Source organism: Urocitellus parryii, chromosome 3, assembly GCF_045843805.1.
Source record: "Urocitellus parryii isolate mUroPar1 chromosome 3, mUroPar1.hap1, whole genome shotgun sequence".
NCBI lineage: Eukaryota > Metazoa > Chordata > Mammalia > Rodentia > Sciuridae > Urocitellus > Urocitellus parryii.
Window position 1 is genome coordinate 145,855,706 of NC_135533.1, and position 16,634 is coordinate 145,872,339.

At 52.0% G+C, this 16,634-nt stretch overlaps 1 protein-coding gene across 1 annotated transcript; it reads left to right on the forward strand.

Moving 5' to 3' along the window:
* Positions 1-351: 351 nt before the first annotated feature.
* On the forward strand, positions 352-14,453 carry Acads (acyl-CoA dehydrogenase short chain). The gene is made up of 10 exons (XM_026403391.2): positions 352-469; positions 2,215-2,378; positions 11,724-11,873; positions 12,083-12,194; positions 12,444-12,595; positions 12,801-12,971; positions 13,055-13,192; positions 13,338-13,433; positions 13,633-13,689; positions 13,771-14,453. The coding sequence occupies exons 1-10, from the start codon at positions 424-426 to the stop codon at positions 13,921-13,923; spliced, it is 1,239 nt and encodes a 412-aa protein (XP_026259176.2). The 5' UTR covers positions 352-423; the 3' UTR covers positions 13,924-14,453.
* Positions 14,454-16,634: the final 2,181 nt, after the last annotated feature.

Sequence of the window (16,634 nt, forward strand, 5' to 3'; positions counted from 1 at the left end):
TTCAGCCGATGGCAGCTCTCATTTTGTCTGTTTGGAGGTGGGATCTCCGACGTTGCCTAGGTTGGCCCCTAACTCCTGGGCTTAAGCAATCCCCCTCCACCCCACCCCACTAACTGAAACTACCCGGGCCGCCTCTGCACCCCGCTTTGGAGGGTTGCTTTCCTAGTATGCTTAGAAGACTACTGCGGCCTTTTTGAGAGATGCATCCTTGGTTCTGTCCTGTTATCAACGGCCAAAGGGACAGCAAGCTGACAGAACACTTGGCCTGCGCAGGAAATGATCATCCAATCTCCGGGCATCTCGGCCCCTCCCCTGCCATCCAAGGGGCGTGGCCTAGGCGGCGGCGGCCCCGCCCCCCGCAGTCCGGAATCCGCGCGCTCACGGCCGGAGGTGGCGGAGATTCTCCCGCTTCTGTGCGCTTCCATGGCCGCCGCGCTGCTCGCCGGGGCCCGCGGCCCCCTCCGCGGAGGTGAGTGTGCCTGGGCTGCGCACCGCCAGGCCGTAGCCCCGGCCCGCCGAGCCCGCGTAGGTCCAGTCAGCGTGTCCTGCCCAGCAGCGGGTGGACGGGCTGGCCACACCCGCTCCAGAAGGCCCGAGACCTTTGCCCCAGTTCAGCTGACCCTGGCCTGACCCTTCCCCTGCTGCCGTCCAACCCCCAACCCCTGGAAGCCCCTTCTTTCAACCCATTTCGCACAGCTTGCGCCTACACTCCTGCAGAGTCCCAGGTCCACCCTTCCTCTTGTGCCAGGCCTGAGAACTACTTCATCAGTGACCTTGGACAAAACAGTTAGTTCCTTGCAGCCTCAGTTGGCCTAAGTATGAAATGGCCACAGTGTATTACTACTATTCTCATAATTGTTGGAAGGATTAAATCACAGGGTTTATAAATTACTTAGTACAGTGCCTGGCACATAGCAGGTGTTCCTATATAATGTTAATTGTTGATTATTTAATATAGTACCTTTCCCATCATATCATTTGTCTCCAGGTGTAGCAGCAGTGACACACATTTGGCTGAATCAGATTTGAACTGATCCACAGATCTAGTAGATCTCTCCCTAATAACAATAAGGAGACCCCTTGATGGAGAACTATGCAAAGTGCAACTGTTAGTATTTCTTTAATCCTCCCTCTTGCAGGAGCTGAGGGTTATTGTGCCCACATTTTATAGAAACTGAGGCTCAGGCTTGGTATGGTGGCTCATGTCTGAAATCCTAGCAACTCTGGAGGCTGAGGCAGGAAGGATCACTACTTCAAGGCTAGAGCCTCAGCTACTTAGCTAGATCCCATCTCAAAAAGTGTGGGCGATATACCTCAGTGGTAGAATGCTCCTGGGTTCAATCCCCAGTTCCAGGAAAACAACAACAACAACAAAAAAAAAACAAAGAAAGAAAGGAACTGAGTGTTTAAACCCTCTTCTAAAGTAATGGAGTTGTAGTCTTATTATATTTGGTGTCATATTGAGCATTGAATAAAATGGAAGTGTCTGGAAAGTATTTAGTTAGCTTGGGGTTTTTCCGCAGTAGCACTATTGCATTTGGGCTGACATTTTTATTTATGTATTTCTTTAGAGAGGATTCTTGCTATGTTGTCCAGGCTAGCCTCAAGTTCTTGGGCCCCAGTGATCCTCCTGCCTCAGCCTCCTGAGTAACCGGGACTATAAGAGCTCTGTCACCACACAAGCATGATTCTTTCTTTTCTTTTCTTTTCTTTTCTTTTCTTTTCTTTTCTTTCTTTCTTTCTTTTTTTCTGTACTGGGATTGAACTTGAGGCTGGCACATATTAGGCAAGTGTTCTAAACAGAGGTACATCTCTAGCCTTTTTATTTTTTTGTCTTGAGACAGAGTCTTGCTAAGTTGCCTAGACTGGTCTTGAGCTTGTGATCCTCCTGCCTCAGCCTCCTAATTAGCTGGAATTACAGGCATGTGCCCCCCTCCCTAGCTCCATAATTCTTTCTTGTGAGGGTTGTCATGTGCATGGTAGGAACTCTGGCCTCTGCCCACTGGATACCAATAGCATTTCTCCTTTAGTTGTAACAACCCAAAACATATCCAGACATTGCCAGATGTCCCTTGGGGATTAAAATTTTCCCTGATGGAGAAGCTCTTAGTGAGTAGATCATGATTATTGTTATTAACAATTATTATTGCTATTATTATTACTCAAGATCTCTTTCATTCTCTTTCTACTGACTCCTGCTATTCCTGCTGGCAGCTCTCCATGCTCGGGTCTGGCGGAGGTTGCACACTATCTACCAGTCTGTGGAACTGCCTGAGACACACCAGATGTTGCGGCAGACGTGCCGGGACTTTGCTGAGAAGGAGCTGTTTCCCATTGCAGCCCAGGTGGACAAGGAACACCTTTTTCCGGCTGCTCAGGTGAGCGCACCAACCACAGCAGCCCATTTTGGCCATCTGCTCTCAGATGACTGGTTACAATGGGGGAGAGGTGACAGTGACAGCCAGAGGCTCTAAGAGTCAGGGAACCTCAAAGGAAGACATGGGACCCCAGAAATGCTGAGTTCACCATGAGGCCTTTAGCTAGGATTCCACTTCCAGAACAATACTAATCAATAATAGGTGGTCAGTATGCGTTAATGCTCACAGGATGGTGGCCATGTGCCTTCCTCACAAGGGTCCTATAGGGCAAAGGTGTTATTATTATATCCCCATCGTAGAGCTGAATGAGGCTCAAGTTTATGAGCAGGTTAGATAATGTACCCAAGGTCATGGGACTAATCAGCTGCAGAGTTAGGTCTTTGTCCCAGGTCTCACTTCTCTCAAGCCTTGAGAACCCCACCAATAAGTGCCTTCCCATGTTCTATTTATGCTCAGTCCATATGCAATGAAATGTTTAAGCTGTTACCAGTGCATCCCTTGACCTAGCAAGATGGCAGGAAAATGGTATAAACACTTAATAGGTACTTGTTGAATCAGTGGTTTGTGAAAGTACAAGTGTTGGGCGCTAATCACATGCCTGTAATCCCAGCAACCTGCGGAGGCTGAGATAGTGGGATCACAAATTTAAGGCCAGCCTCAGCCATTTAGTGAGACCCTAAGCAACTTAGTGAGACCTTGTCTCAACATAAAAATATAAAGGGCTGGGAATGTGGCTCAGTGGTAAAGCACCCCTGGGTTCAATCCCTAGGACCACCCCCCAAAAAAAAAACCCAAACAAATGTTTCTTGCCTGTTTTTCAGTCAGAGTAATTTCAGAGTTGTGGTCCCCATGTACATGTCCTGCAGGTGCTGGAGCTGCTCTTCCAGCTTAATGAATGTGGTCATTATATTGGGCACTGTGCCCGGACGGTGGGAAGACCCAAGGAGCTCCAAGCTGAATACACAAGTGGCATTCTAGGTACCAAAATCAGCTGGGCATTTTGTAGATATTAGACATGTCAACTCCTTTAATCCTAAGGAAATCCCTACTTAATCTAGTCTTCATGTTGCTTTCTGGAATGATTGCCATGATGAAGTGAGATCATGTTTCATGGATGCCTGGTACCTGGTACTTGAACAATGGTAGTTATTAATATGATAGTTGTTATTTTCATTACTCTGCCATGCAACCAGCGCTGGCTTCATGAAAGAAGGTTCGGTTCATAAGTAATTGCTATGGAGTTTTAAATTAAAGAGACAAGACTCTCATTACCTTTAATACCAGCTCCAGGACAGCTTCTCCTAGCTCCCACCTCCAGCCACCTAATGCGGTGGCGAGGTTTACAGAAGAGACTAGTGAGAGAGAGAACACGCCAGGGAGTGGGCTTTTATTGGGGAACAAAAAATTCCAGGGAAAATCCCATCCCATGAAGGTTAAGGGGGGCAGCATCCCAAGGTCAGGGGCGACGATTGGGTCTTCAGGGCAGTGGCCAGGCACGCCTCTGCACAAGCCCTTGGACCTGGGAAGGGGTGGGGAATAGCTCTGACGTAGCTAAGTGCCTCTGACCCAGCCAGGGAGGTAACTCAGTTCACATGCGAGGATGACCTCCTACACATTGAGAAAATAGAAGCCTAGAGAAGGGAAGTGACTTTCCTTCCAAGGTTTGCTGGTGTTTGGAGCTAGGCTTCACAACCCAAGTCTGGCTGGCTCCAAAACCCTTCCTTCACCATCCGTGTGGTTGTCCCAGAGGCCCAGCTGGCAGGCAGGGAAGCCCCATGCTAGTTGGGAATAGTGCCATCTAGACTGCCTGGTCCCTGCCCTGCCATACTTACCACACACATGCTCTCAGTGACCTCGACTTTTAGTGTCTTTGTGGAGATGTGCAAAAAGGCAGATTCTTGGTGAGGAGAGAAAGGGGAGATACAGACGGGCCTGGTGCAACAGCAGCAATTTAGGCCTTCAAGGCCCAGCTGTGTGTTGGAATCTTCCTGCCAAGTGACAGATGGCTTGGTTTATTTTTCCTATATTGTGCTCTCTCAAATTATTACCAGTATCACAAACATAGATATTTGCTCTGTGCAAAACAACTGGTGAGAGAAGCAAAACCTTTTACCAGCCTATATTCTTAACTAGTTCTCTGGCTTTGTGCTCTCATGCTTGCTCTGTGGGGATGGGGACATTGCAAATTCATCCTTCCAAATTGTGGCAATAATGGGCTTGGAGGAGATAAGGGACCACAGCCTCTCTTCCTTCTGGCATGTGGGAGGGGACTCAGGAAGGATTTCCTCAGGGCATGAGGGTAGCTGAGTGGGTGATAGCATCCCTGTTTGGTTTTATTATGTACAAGGTGTTTGCATATCTGTGACCTCTTTGCTCTCCTTTGCCTCTGTTTGCAGGTGATATGTGCATTCTCTCTGGTTGTAGAGCTAGGGAGGAGGAGTGCCAGGCCTTCTGATCTGGCCAGTGTACCACATGAACAAGGCGCTTGTTTGGTGGCTGATGGATGCATGGGTTATTCCTCAATGTTTGCTTCTCTCATCTACGGCCTAACACTTTTTGCTTTTATCCCTGTTACTGTGTATGGTGCCAAGCGCCCAGTAATAGAAGGTAATTCAGGATAAGGCAGGCAGAAGACTCGAACAACTAGACACACACAAATCATATGGCATATCTGCAGAATTCTGTATTACACATGAATGTCTCAAAATCATAATAGAAGCAGCTGGTAGTGTGGCTCAGTGGTAGAGCGCTTGCCTAGCTTATGCAAGGCCCCGGGTTCCATCCCCAGCATCACAGACGCATAAAAACCAAAAAATCATACAAAAACCCCAAATCATAATAGTAATAACATCAGTAGCCAAGATTTGGAGGCTTGTATATTCCAGGTGTATATCCGTATATTAACTTATTTAATCTTTAAGACTACAGGATAAGTAAGCACTTAATTATCTCCAGTTTTCAGATGAGGAAACTGGAGCTAGAGGGTAAGTTTCTTACTTAATAGTGGCACCGTTGGTAGGTGAGGAGCCAGCGACTGGCTTCGGAACCACCCCCTGCCTACAATTTCCTTAGTGATTTCTGGTATTTTTCCCTAAAGAATTTTTGTTCCCCCAGAAAAGGAGACTTATGAGGGAAGGGTCAAGGGGAAAGGAATTGCGAGGAGGTTAGTCCAAGAATTAGGAGAAAGGCTAGTGCCAATTGGTGATCAGTGTGGCTAGTTTTGTAACCTTAGTTGATCTTTAGTCTTTTTATGTGCGAACCAACAAGTGAAAGAAACAATTATGAATTCATAAGGCCATTTTGATATAAAGGGGATTAGGAAACAGAATGGTATCCCCAACAAATTTTGGACTTCTTAACCTTGAATATGTATCTATATGTATAAAACTGAAGCCACTTTCCTCTCATTCACTTGGTAAATTATGATTGAATAAAGCAAAACCTGCTTTTCCTTCTCTTGCTTTGTCTCATATAATGGTAAAGCCACATAGAAACTTCTAGATCACACTCCATTTTTCTTTTCCCTCCTGTCCATTAATTCCACCTGGAAATGTTGTCCTCCACCTTCTCTCATTTCTTCCAACCAGAACTTATTTCTCTGTCCCAAGGGCATTTCATTTGAAATTCATAATCCTCTGGGTTCATCATATTACACTATTTTTTTGTTTTTTAAGTCCCAGGGATCAATCGAATGCATCAGTCTCTACCATTGAGGCAAATCCCTAGCCATTTTTATTTTGTATTTTGAGACAGAGTCTCACTAAGTTGCTGAGGCTGGCCATAGTTGTTATCCTCCTGCCTCAGCCTCCCAAGTTGTTAGATTTCAGGCATGTGTCACCATGCCCAGCTTGCATATATCTTTTTTTTTTTTTTTTGTAGATAGACACAATATCTTTATTTATTTATTTTTATATGGTGCTGAGAATCGAACCCAGGGCCTCATGCATGTGAGGCAAGCGCTGTACTACTGAGCTACAACCCCAGCCCTGCATAGGTCTTTAAAGAATATATTCTTTTTTTTTTAAGAGAGAGTGAGAGAGGAGAGAGAGAGAGAGAGAGAGAGAGAGAGAGAGAGAGAGAATTTTTTTAATATTTATTTTTTACTTTTTGGCGGACACAGCATCCCCGTTTGTATGTGGTACTGAGGATCGAACCCGGGCTGCACGCATGCCAGGCGAGCGCGCACCACCGCTTGAGCCACATCCCCAGCCCCAGAATATATTCTTATTTTTAATTGACACATAGTAATTGTACATAGTTGTGGGACACAATGTAACATTTCTATGCATATATGCAATGTACCATGATCACATCAGGATAATTGCTCCATCTGTCCCCTCAGACATTTGTTATTTCTTTGTGTTGGGAACACTCAAGGTCCACTCTAGTGGCTGTTTTGAGATATTTAATTATTGTTGTCGTCAACCATAGTTACCTGATCCTTCTGTGCTGTGTGTCCCACATCAGTTATTTCAGACAGTTTCCCGAGGGCAGAGTCAGGCACTTGTTCTTACTCTTGTCCTCTGTCACTGTGACACCTTGTCGGTAGTAAGTGCTCAGCAGTCAACAGATGCCTATAGGGTTTTGTTGAATTAAGCCAAATTGGGCACCTGTTGGATAAGCGCCAGCTCCTGGCCTCCTCATCGTCCTGGCCTGTAATCCACACACAGAGCAGCATCTGGAGGAGGGGCTGGGGGTGGAACCCGGGCCTCTGGACTGCTAGGCGAGAGCTCCACCAGCAAGCTGCATCCCAGCCCCTGGGTTTTATCTTGAATTAGTGGCAACTCCTCAGCAAGGTAGGATATGTTATTTTTTAAAGGAAATTAGTTTTTGCCAGGCACGGTCGCACATCCTGTCATCCCAGCAGCTCAGGAGGCTGACACAGGAGATGGCTAGTCCAAAGCCAGCCTCAGCAACAGTGAGGCCCTAAGCAACTCAGTGAGACCCTGTCTCTAAATAAAATACAAAATAGGGCTGGGGATGGGGCTCAGGGGTCGAGTGCCCCTGAGTTCAGTCCTTGGTACCCCCACATCCAAAAAAAAAAAAAGGTAATTAGTTAAGTGAATAAGGTGTGCCTAGAATAAATGCAGTATTTTTAAAATGCCAGTTTAGATGAGAAGTGCCTTAAAGCGTTGTTTTGATAGAAGTCCGTCTGTCCTTCCTTCCTTCCTTCCTTCCTTCCTTCCTTCCTTCCTTCCTTCCTTCCTTCCTTCCTTCCTTTTCCTTTTCTTCTTCTTCTTCTTCTTTTCACTTTATAAAGAGAAGAGTTTTGTTTAGCTCACAGTCCTGGAGATTCAAAGTCCAAGATCGGGTAGTGTTGTTTGGCTTCTGGCAAAGATGTGCCCAAACAGGAAGGTCCAGGGCGAAGTGTCCTTTGAACACTCCCAAACTCGAGGCGGCAGGTGCTGGAGGCTGAGTGGTGTGTGGCTGCTGGAGGAGGGCCTCCCCTGGTTTCTTTGGGGAGTGTGGAACCCGCCACGCTGGGCGCCCTCGGGGGCAGTAGCCTCTCTCTAGGGTGCAGGTCCAGTTGCTGGTTCTCTGACACAAGGGACCAAGAACCACACTGTGGCCGCTATGGGAGGTTGTCCTTGAGAGGGCCCTGAGGGTCAGGCCTCTCTGTGAGAAATGCTGAAACCAGGGCTGCCGGGCCCGCCAGCGGTCACCCCACTCACCTGCTGACCCCGCGTCCCCCCACCGCACTCTTTTGTTTTGGTTTCTTCTTTTCGTTCATGTTGTCTCCTCTCTGTCACCCTCTCTTTCCCTCACTGCTGGTCTCCTGTCCCTTTTTCAGGATGCCCTTCAATGAGAGCACATTGTCAGCCGTATGGCTTCCATCCCCAGCTTTTTTTCTAGAATGTTCCTGGGGCTGGCCACAGCACGCTGCCTGAGATGTAGAGATCCATGTCAGACAGCGAGAGGCCAGGCAACCTGGGCTCCCTGATGAAGTGGGGTGGCTGAGTGGACACAGGCTGGGGGGTGGAGCGTTCTCCCTTTGGCCAGGGGAGTCGATGTTTTAAAAAGAAAGCGCTGATGGGAAGGGGAAGGGGAGGCTCGGCAGATGCTGGTGAAGTCCTGTGGCTGTGGCCACTGGGAGCTCCTCCAATTGCCGAGCTGGCCCAGGGGGACTGTCGAGGCAGCCAGAGAGGAGGCGGGAAGAGAGGCCAAGCCAGAGTTCCAGCTGGCTCCCTGTGGCCTGGACTGGCCATGGCTCCCTGTGCCCTCTCTGGGTCAGTTCCCCCATCCAGAAAAGGAAATTCTTGCACTGCCCACCTGTCAGGAAGGGACCCTGGGCATTTTAGGTGTGGAGAACTGAGTAGAACTGCCCAGCACTTCTGGTTGTCATTGTCTCTGGGATGCAGTGGGGTCCTGGGTGAGCCATTCGGCCATTGTTTGTTCTAGGGCAGTCTCTCTCTCTCTCTCTCTTTTTTTTTTTTTTTTTTTTTTTTTTTTTGTGGTACAGGGGATCGAACCCAGGGCCTTGTGCATGCAAGGCAAGCACTCTACCAACTGAGCTATGTCTCCAGCCCTTCTAAACAGCATGAGCTATTTTAGCCTCAGTCTCTTGCTGGGAGGCAGGAGAGAGAGCCTTCCAACAAGGTTCCTATGAGGGTTGGACGTGAGTCTTAAGAGCCTTGAGCCTTCTAGAACCTAGAATGCAGGGTCCAGCAGCAGAGGCATTCCATAACAAACCTCTTTTGTCACCTGAAAAGAGGTTTGCTGGATGCCTCGAGTGTGGGCTAGAGAGGTGCTGTGTCCTGAGCCACATTTGTGTCAGCACTGTGCCGTCTCCACCTTCTCTACACAGTAAAAAAACTGCAGAAACCATCCTTGACTTTGAACTTGCCTGCTCCCCAGTTGATTCCTGCCTGTTGAAATGATGTTCATTTCTGGCCAGGCACAGTAGTGTACTTTTGTAATCCCAGTGACTCAGGAGGCTGAGGCAGGAGGATTGCAAGTTTGAGGCCAGCCTCAGCAACTTAGACAGTGTCTCAAAATTTTAAAAAAGGCTGGGGATATAGTTTAGTGGCAAAGGACTCTGGGTTAACTCTTCAGGCTCTCCCCAAATGCATATTTCTGAGTAGGATCATACCCTCTCCTCCAAGTGTTTGGTGGTCACAGAATGACCAGGGATTAGGATGTGGATATCTGTGGAGGCTGCCCTTGTGCCACCTGCACCCTGACCATCTTCTTCCTTGCTGACTGCAGAACTTGATCAGCACCTGGGGTCAGCACAGTGCTGACAAGTTTATGCCCCACTCATATTATGCAGGGTAGACCTGAGGTGTGGAAGCCTCACCCCCACCCCAAGTTTTGAGTCTTGCAAGAGAGTTTCCCAGGGGAACAGTCCAAGGAAGAATCAAGCAAGCAGTTTCCTAGAGGACAAAGATTGTCACAGAAGTCATCCCAGCAGGTTGAGAGGTACCCCTTCTCCTTGTGTCATGGTAAATAAGAACTCTCAGCCCCCTGGTGACATTAAATGCTCATCAATCTCAGAACAAACCTGTGCAGTAAGTACTGTTTTGGGGGGGAAGAGGAATGAAAACTTTCAGAATCTAGAACTAAGACTAATTATAGAAAAAGAAGAAAAGACCCACAGGCCTCGTTCTTAGTTTATTCCTTTAAGTGAAATGGTAAGAAAATGGTTATAAGAATGCGTCAGTATCCCTGGAGTCTGCACCCGTGGATTCAGCCAACCTAGGATCAAAAATATTCCGAAAAAGAACTCCACCTCTTTCTGAACATGTCCACCTGTTTTCTTGACATTATTCCCTAAATGATACAATATAACAACTGGGTACAGAGCATTTACATTATAGTAGGGGTTCAGAGTCATCTAGACATGGTTGAAAGTTTCTGGGAGAGAGCTGGGGATGTGGCTCAGGGTGTGTGTGACCTGGCCTACACAAGGCCTAACACCTGTTATCAACCCGTCAGTTTGTCAGTCAACCCATTTCCTCCGTGCTGTAGAGATAAGACACCCTTTTATATGAGAGACTTGTGCTTCTGCGGGTTTGATATCTGCAGGGCGTCCTGGAACCAGTCCCCTTTGGATGCCAGAGGGTGACCGTAGGAGAGGGCTCATCAAAGCACTTCCCCTTCCTCCCGCTCCCTGCGTCTCAGAGGCACCTGGTTTTGGTTGTTTCTCCCTGAAGTTAGGTAGTTTTGGTTGTGGTCCGCATCTCAGGTGCACAGCAGCCTTGGAAAGGTTAAGGGATTTGTCATAGGTTTGCAGGGACAGAGCTGGGCAGTATGATAAGCTAGTTAATATTCTGTGCCTTGCCCAGGTTTCAGTCGCAACCCTAACTTACATACTCTGTGGCCTGGAGCAGATTCCTTAACCTCTCTGAACCCCAGTTTTTTCAGTTGTACTATGAGGCTAACATGAGCATTGTTTCACAAACTTCTGACAGACTCAAATGAAGCGGTACACATAAATCACTTAGGTACAGAATTTGGCATACAATAGGTACTTGATATTAATAATTACTATTATTATTATTGTGATTATTCCAAATAAAAAATCCTAAACTCTTATCATCCATTCTTTCCTTTTCCTGGCATTGGGTATGTAGCAGTGAGGAAAAACAAAGTCCCTGCCCCTCATGATCAAAGAGAGAGGTCTTAGTCAGAACGAGCACATTGATAGACCTGAAATTCTGGCTGCAGAGCTATTGTGAGGGTGTGGCAAAAGCGTGATTAGACTCTGCCCAACAGAGTGGTGGCCCAGAGGGGTGGGGCTTGAGCTGAGATCAGGAGAGGAGAAGCCTGACGCGGTGGTGCACGCCTGTCATACCAGCGGTTTGGGAGGCTGAGACAGGAGGATCACAAGTTCAAGGCCAGCCTCAGCAACTTAGCGAGGTGCAAAGCAGCTCAACGAGACCCTGTCTCTGAATAAAATATATTAAAAAAAAAAAAAAGGCTGGGAATGTGGCTCAGTGGTTAAGTGCCGCTGGGTTCAACCCCTGGTACCAAAAAAAAAAAAGAAAGAAAGAAAGAAAGAAAAGAACAGAAGGCGAGAAGGAGAAAAGAACTAGTCTGTCGAGGGCGTTGCTGACGTGTGACATGGGAAACAGCACGTGCCAAGGCAGATGGCGGGGAGAGGAGTACAGGTGTGCGCTGCGCACCTCGGGGAGTGAGGGAAGGTCGGGTGGGCACAGTGCTGCCCCCTCCTCACCTTGGAGTCCCCTAAAAGCTTTCTATGCCTGGCGGGAGGGGGCCCTCCCTGGACTCAGGGACGGGCATGGTGAGTGGGGACCTGGCCCCAGTGTCTGCAGACGCTGCCTCGGGGCAGGAGGAGTGGGGGCTGGGGGCTGGCCTCACTCTGTCCTCTTTGCCCTGGGCCAGGTGAAGAAGATGGGTGAGCTGGGACTTCTGGCCATGGACGTGCCTGAGGAGCTCGGTGGTGCCGGCCTCGACTACCTGGCCTACTCCATCGCCATGGAGGAGATCAGCCGCGGCTGTGCCTCCACCGGAGTCATCATGAGCGTCAACAATGTGAGGCCCTCCTGGGCTCCCAGGACCTGCAGGTTGCGGGAGGCTCCCGTGGGTGGGCAGGACCCTGCCAGGGAGCAGCGGCCAGCAGCCAGCCTAGGCTCCCAACCCTCACCTCCCTGGAGTAGCCTCTGGACTTTGTCCTGTGGAGTGGACCTCTGGAGACCGCAGGCTACTGGGCGGCCTCTGACCGCTGCCTGCTGTCCTCCCAGTCTCTCTACTTGGGGCCCATCATGAAGTTTGGCTCTGCAGAGCAGAAGCGGAAGTGGGTCACACCTTTCACCAGTGGTGACAAAATTGGCTGCTTTGCCCTCAGCGAACCAGGTACTGTGGGCTCACCTCAGAATCAGGTGACACCCAGATGGGAGCTGGGGGCCCCTGGGAGAGGCAGGGACAGAGCCTGTGCTGCTGGACCAGGTGCTGCTCCCTGTCCCACGGCCAGAGGGAAGGCCCTGTGGGCAGCGGAGACCATTTGCCGGGGGAGGGAATGCTGCTGTCCCTGGTTTGCAGGGGGGACTTGGCTTGGGGTCCTTCCCGCTTGGAGGCCCGGGCCTGAGTCTGTGTGTGGTGCAGGGAACGGCAGCGATGCCGGAGCCGCCTCCACCACAGCCCGGGCAGAGGGCGACTCGTGGGTCCTGAATGGCACCAAAGCCTGGATCACCAATTCCTGGGAGGCCACAGCCACCGTGGTCTTTGCCAGCACAGACAGATCACTGAAGAACAAGGTGGGCCAGGCTGGCAGGGCCCTGGGCTCTTGTCCGTTCGGTTGAGACCCTCCTGGCCTGTGCCTGCTCTGGTGGGGCCTTCTCTCCCCCTGGAACCCGCACCTCCTCCCACCAGGCCAGCAGAGGGGGTGGGAGCCCCGGGCTGTGTTGGCTGTCTTGGTGCGTCCAGCCTGGCAGCCTCACAAAGCCTCTTGGGGCCTTCCAGGGCATCAGTGCCTTCCTGGTTCCCATGCCAACTCCTGGACTCACGTTGGGGAAGAAGGAGGACAAGCTGGGCATCCGGGCCTCGTCCACGGCCAACCTCATCTTTGAGGACTGTCGCATCCCCAAGGAGAACCTGTTGGGGGAGCCAGGGATGGGCTTCAAGATAGCCATGGTGAGCCTGGCAGTGGGCAGTGCCCTGGGGCCAGGCCCTGGGCCCCGCCGTGCAAGCCACTGACAGGCAGGCGGTCCCCACAGCAAACCCTGGACATGGGCCGCATCGGAATTGCCTCCCAGGCCCTGGGCATTGCCCAGGCCGCCCTCGACTGCGCTGTGAACTATGCTGAGAACCGCCAGGCCTTCGGGGCGCCCCTCACCAAGCTCCAGGGCATCCAGGTATAGGTATGGGGCCAGGGCGGTGTCTTTCGCAGCTGCGTCTGGAGCCAGGGGCCTCTTTCCCGTCCTGCGTCTTCCTCCCCCTCGTCCCTATCCTTGGAGGGAAGAGGTGTACTTGCTGATGGAGGGGGCTGGGTCGTTGCAGTTCAAGCTGGCAGACATGGCCCTGGCCCTGGAGAGTGCCCGGCTGCTGACCTGGCGCGCTGCCATGTTGAAGGATAATAAGAAGCCTTTCACCAAGGTGCGTGTGGGGTGGGGACACAGGGCGCCCTCTGAGGGAGGTGTCGGGTGGGTCTCTGTTCCTTGGCCCCCTGTGGTCAGAGGGGTGGGCCTGTGGGGTATTGTGCAAAGGGTCTCCCGCAGGTCCACCCCTGCTGCGGGGCTGTGGAGTGGGGGGCTCCCCTTCAGGGGAGGTTGCTGACTGCCATCCCGCTGGTTAGGAGGCGGCCATGGCCAAGCTGGCTGCATCGGAGGCCGCTACAGCCATCAGCCACCAGGTGAGCGTCCAGGTGCTCCCCTCCTCCTGGGTGCAGGGCCCTCCCCATCTTCACCTCCTGAGCCCCTGCTTTCTGTCTTAGGCCATCCAGATCTTGGGCGGCATGGGGTACGTGACAGAGATGCCTGCTGAGCGCCACTACCGTGACGCCCGCATCACTGAGATCTACGAAGGCACCAGTGAGATCCAGAGGCTGGTGATTGCTGGGCACCTGCTCCGCAGCTACCGGAGCTGAGCCTCTGAGGGACCAGTGCCCAGCTGGCAGCGCCACGTGCCTCACCTTGACTCCAGGCAGACCTTGGGCGGGCACCTGCCTCTGCAGGCTCCCCAGCTCCCTGCTCCACAAATCAAAGTAAATCTCAGGGAGAAGACAGGCCAGCCGCCGTGAGGACACATCCATCATCAGCGTGGATCCTGGGTCCTGATGCCCCTTCTGACCGACTGTGCCTCATTTTCTAACCCTGAGTGGCCATGGCCTCCTGCAGGCAGGACCTTGGGGAGGGCTAAATGATACAGTGGCTCCCCAGTGCCGTCCTGTGGACCCTGCACCTGGGCATGGAGACTCAGGAGGGACAGGCTCTCCTCAGGGTCAGGGCCCAGGAGGAGCAGGTGGGTGCCTTAGCAGCTGTGGTCAGGCCCTGGGGTCCGTGGCTGGGGAGAACTGCAGGGCTGGGTCACGGAGCCGCCTCAGGTCCGGGTGGGTACAGTGTGTGGCCTGCTGGTCGTGTGGGGACTGAGTGCTAATAAAGCCTACCTGTGCCCTCCCGCCTGTGTCCTTGTCCTCCCTGCTGTCAGCGCACCCCACCCTGCATGTGGTAGGCCACTGGTCTTGGAAAGCCCCAGGCTTGGGGGGTCGGGCTGCTCAAGAAGGCTCAGGAGAACCAGGAGCCTCTCTGACATCAGGTCCAGTGCTAGCAGGGAGGCCTCCCAGGGATTGTTAGGGGGTCCCTAGGCAACCCCTGCCCACAACCACATATGAGGGAGGAGCAAGACTCTTGAGGGTGGGGGACCCAGGTGGGTGGAATCAGACTGGAAAGGCAGCTTTTGGCGACTGGGGTGGTGGCTCAGTGGCAGAGCGCTTGCCTAGCACATGTGAGGCCCTGGGTTTGATCCTCAGCACCACAGTAAAGGTCATCGACAACTAAAAATATCTTTTAAAAAAAAAAGGCAACTTTTTTTGCTTAGCGTTTGAATGCTCCAGGCACTGCCCCCACTGGGCCAGCCTAGGAGAGGGACTTTCCAGGGTCCCGGTGCCCTGCTGGGCAGGATCTGGGCATGGGTGCCTGAGATTTAGCTGCTTGGGACAATGTTGTATGTGACTGAGAATCTGGAGAGAGAAATGCAACAGAGCTCTCAAAGGAGGCGGCCAGCTCTGCCGTGGGAAGGGCAGGGAGGCCAGCTGTCACTGCAGGGGGTTCTCTGGAGGGCACACAGAGGGAGAATGATGACCCTTTTGAAGTCTTTGTCCACGGGCTGCTGAGCAAGCCAAAGCCCTCACTGCTTATGAATGCCAAGGGGCCTGCCTACAGTTCCTGCCCTTGGCCACCTGGGCCCAAGGCTCCCACGTGCAAGGCCTGCGCTGCGCACCTGCAGCCCAGCAGTGGGCAGGAGAAGGCCCGTGGGCCAGGCCCGGGGAAGAGGAGCTTCTTGTGCAGATTCAGGTCCTGATTTCCTGCACTGCTCAGGTGGGCCCTGTGGGCAGGGCGTGCAGGTGGCGGCTTCCTAAGGAGGTACACCTTGGCTCCTGCGAGGCGCTTCCTCTCATGCGTTGAGGGCAGGCAGCCTCCTGGGGGCTTGCAGAAGTTTGGGGATCTGTCCTCCTCCTGGTTCCAGGTGAGTGCCCACACCCACGGGTCTCCTGTGCTTTTTCCCACTGGGCTCCGCTAGGGGTATGGAGCAGAGGGGGCTTCAGGGTGTCTCCCAGAAGCCGCATTTGACTCTCCCACCCTAGGGGCAGATGACAATCTGTCACTCCCTGGGTGGGGGCCCTGTGACCTGGGAACAGTGGAGACAGGGTGGTCAGAGAAGGCTCCTTGGTCTCTAGCCGGTGGTGCTGGTTCTTGGACACGGCCTTGAGGGAAGCAGTTTGGGGGATGGCCCTCTAGGTGGCAGGGGAGGGGAGGTGTGAGGCTCAGAGAGGAGCAGGGGGTACCCAGACTGAACCTGGGCCCTAGGCAGAGGCAGCCGGTCTGGAGGCCCAGCTGACCTCTCTCAGGACTCTGGCCGTACCTGACGGGTGCTCAGGCCCTGAGGGTCCTCAGGGTCACCAGCTCTACCCTCTGAAAAGCATCTGAGTGTTGAAGGTGGTGACAGCCAGCCTGAACCAGGCTGTGCCCAGCAGGGAGAGGGCTTTGTCCAAGAGATGGTCGCAGGTTCCTACTTCCAGGCCTGTGTGGACCTCAGAGCAAAGGGCTGGCTTTGGAGGTCAAGTGTTGTCCATTTGTGGATGAAGGAATTGAAGCTCCAAAGCCAAGGTCCAGTTGTGTGCCCCAAGGAGCCGTCCTGAGTCCCGGGTCTGTCCCCTCTCTTCTGGGAAAGAATCAACACATGGACTTCCGCCAGGTACTGGCCTGTTTGCTGAAGCTCCCGCTTAATTAAAACTAAGTTCTAGACTGCACCCCTGAGCCTGTTTGAACCTAACTATTGAAGAGTCAGTTGAGTCGTGCGCCTTGGCATGTATTTCCAAGAGCAAGGATGCTCACCTGCATCGCAACGGGACAGTCACCCAAACTGTCCAAGCTGCAGACATACGATCAAATTTTACCAATTGACCCAACGACTTCCAGGTGATGTTTTTCAAGGTTGGGCCCAGGCATTGCCTGAAGTTGAGAGGTCACCTGTCTCCTTCGCTCTAGGGCAGCTCCCCAGACTGCGCCCCGAGTTCACGACTTTGGCATTTTAGAAATGGCCAGGCTGGTGGTTTGTAGGCTGTCAATCTAGATTAGG

Coding starts and splice junctions, on each gene's coding strand:
- Acads (XM_026403391.2), top strand. CDS start 424: ATGGCCGCCGCGCTGCTCGCCGGGGCCCGCGGCCCCCTCCGCGGAG. Junction 12,195..12,443: donor CTTTGCCCTCAGCGAACCAG/GTACTGTGGGCT, acceptor TGTGTGGTGCAG/GGAACGGCAGCGATGCCGGA. Junction 13,690..13,770: donor CTACAGCCATCAGCCACCAG/GTGAGCGTCCAG, acceptor TTTCTGTCTTAG/GCCATCCAGATCTTGGGCGG.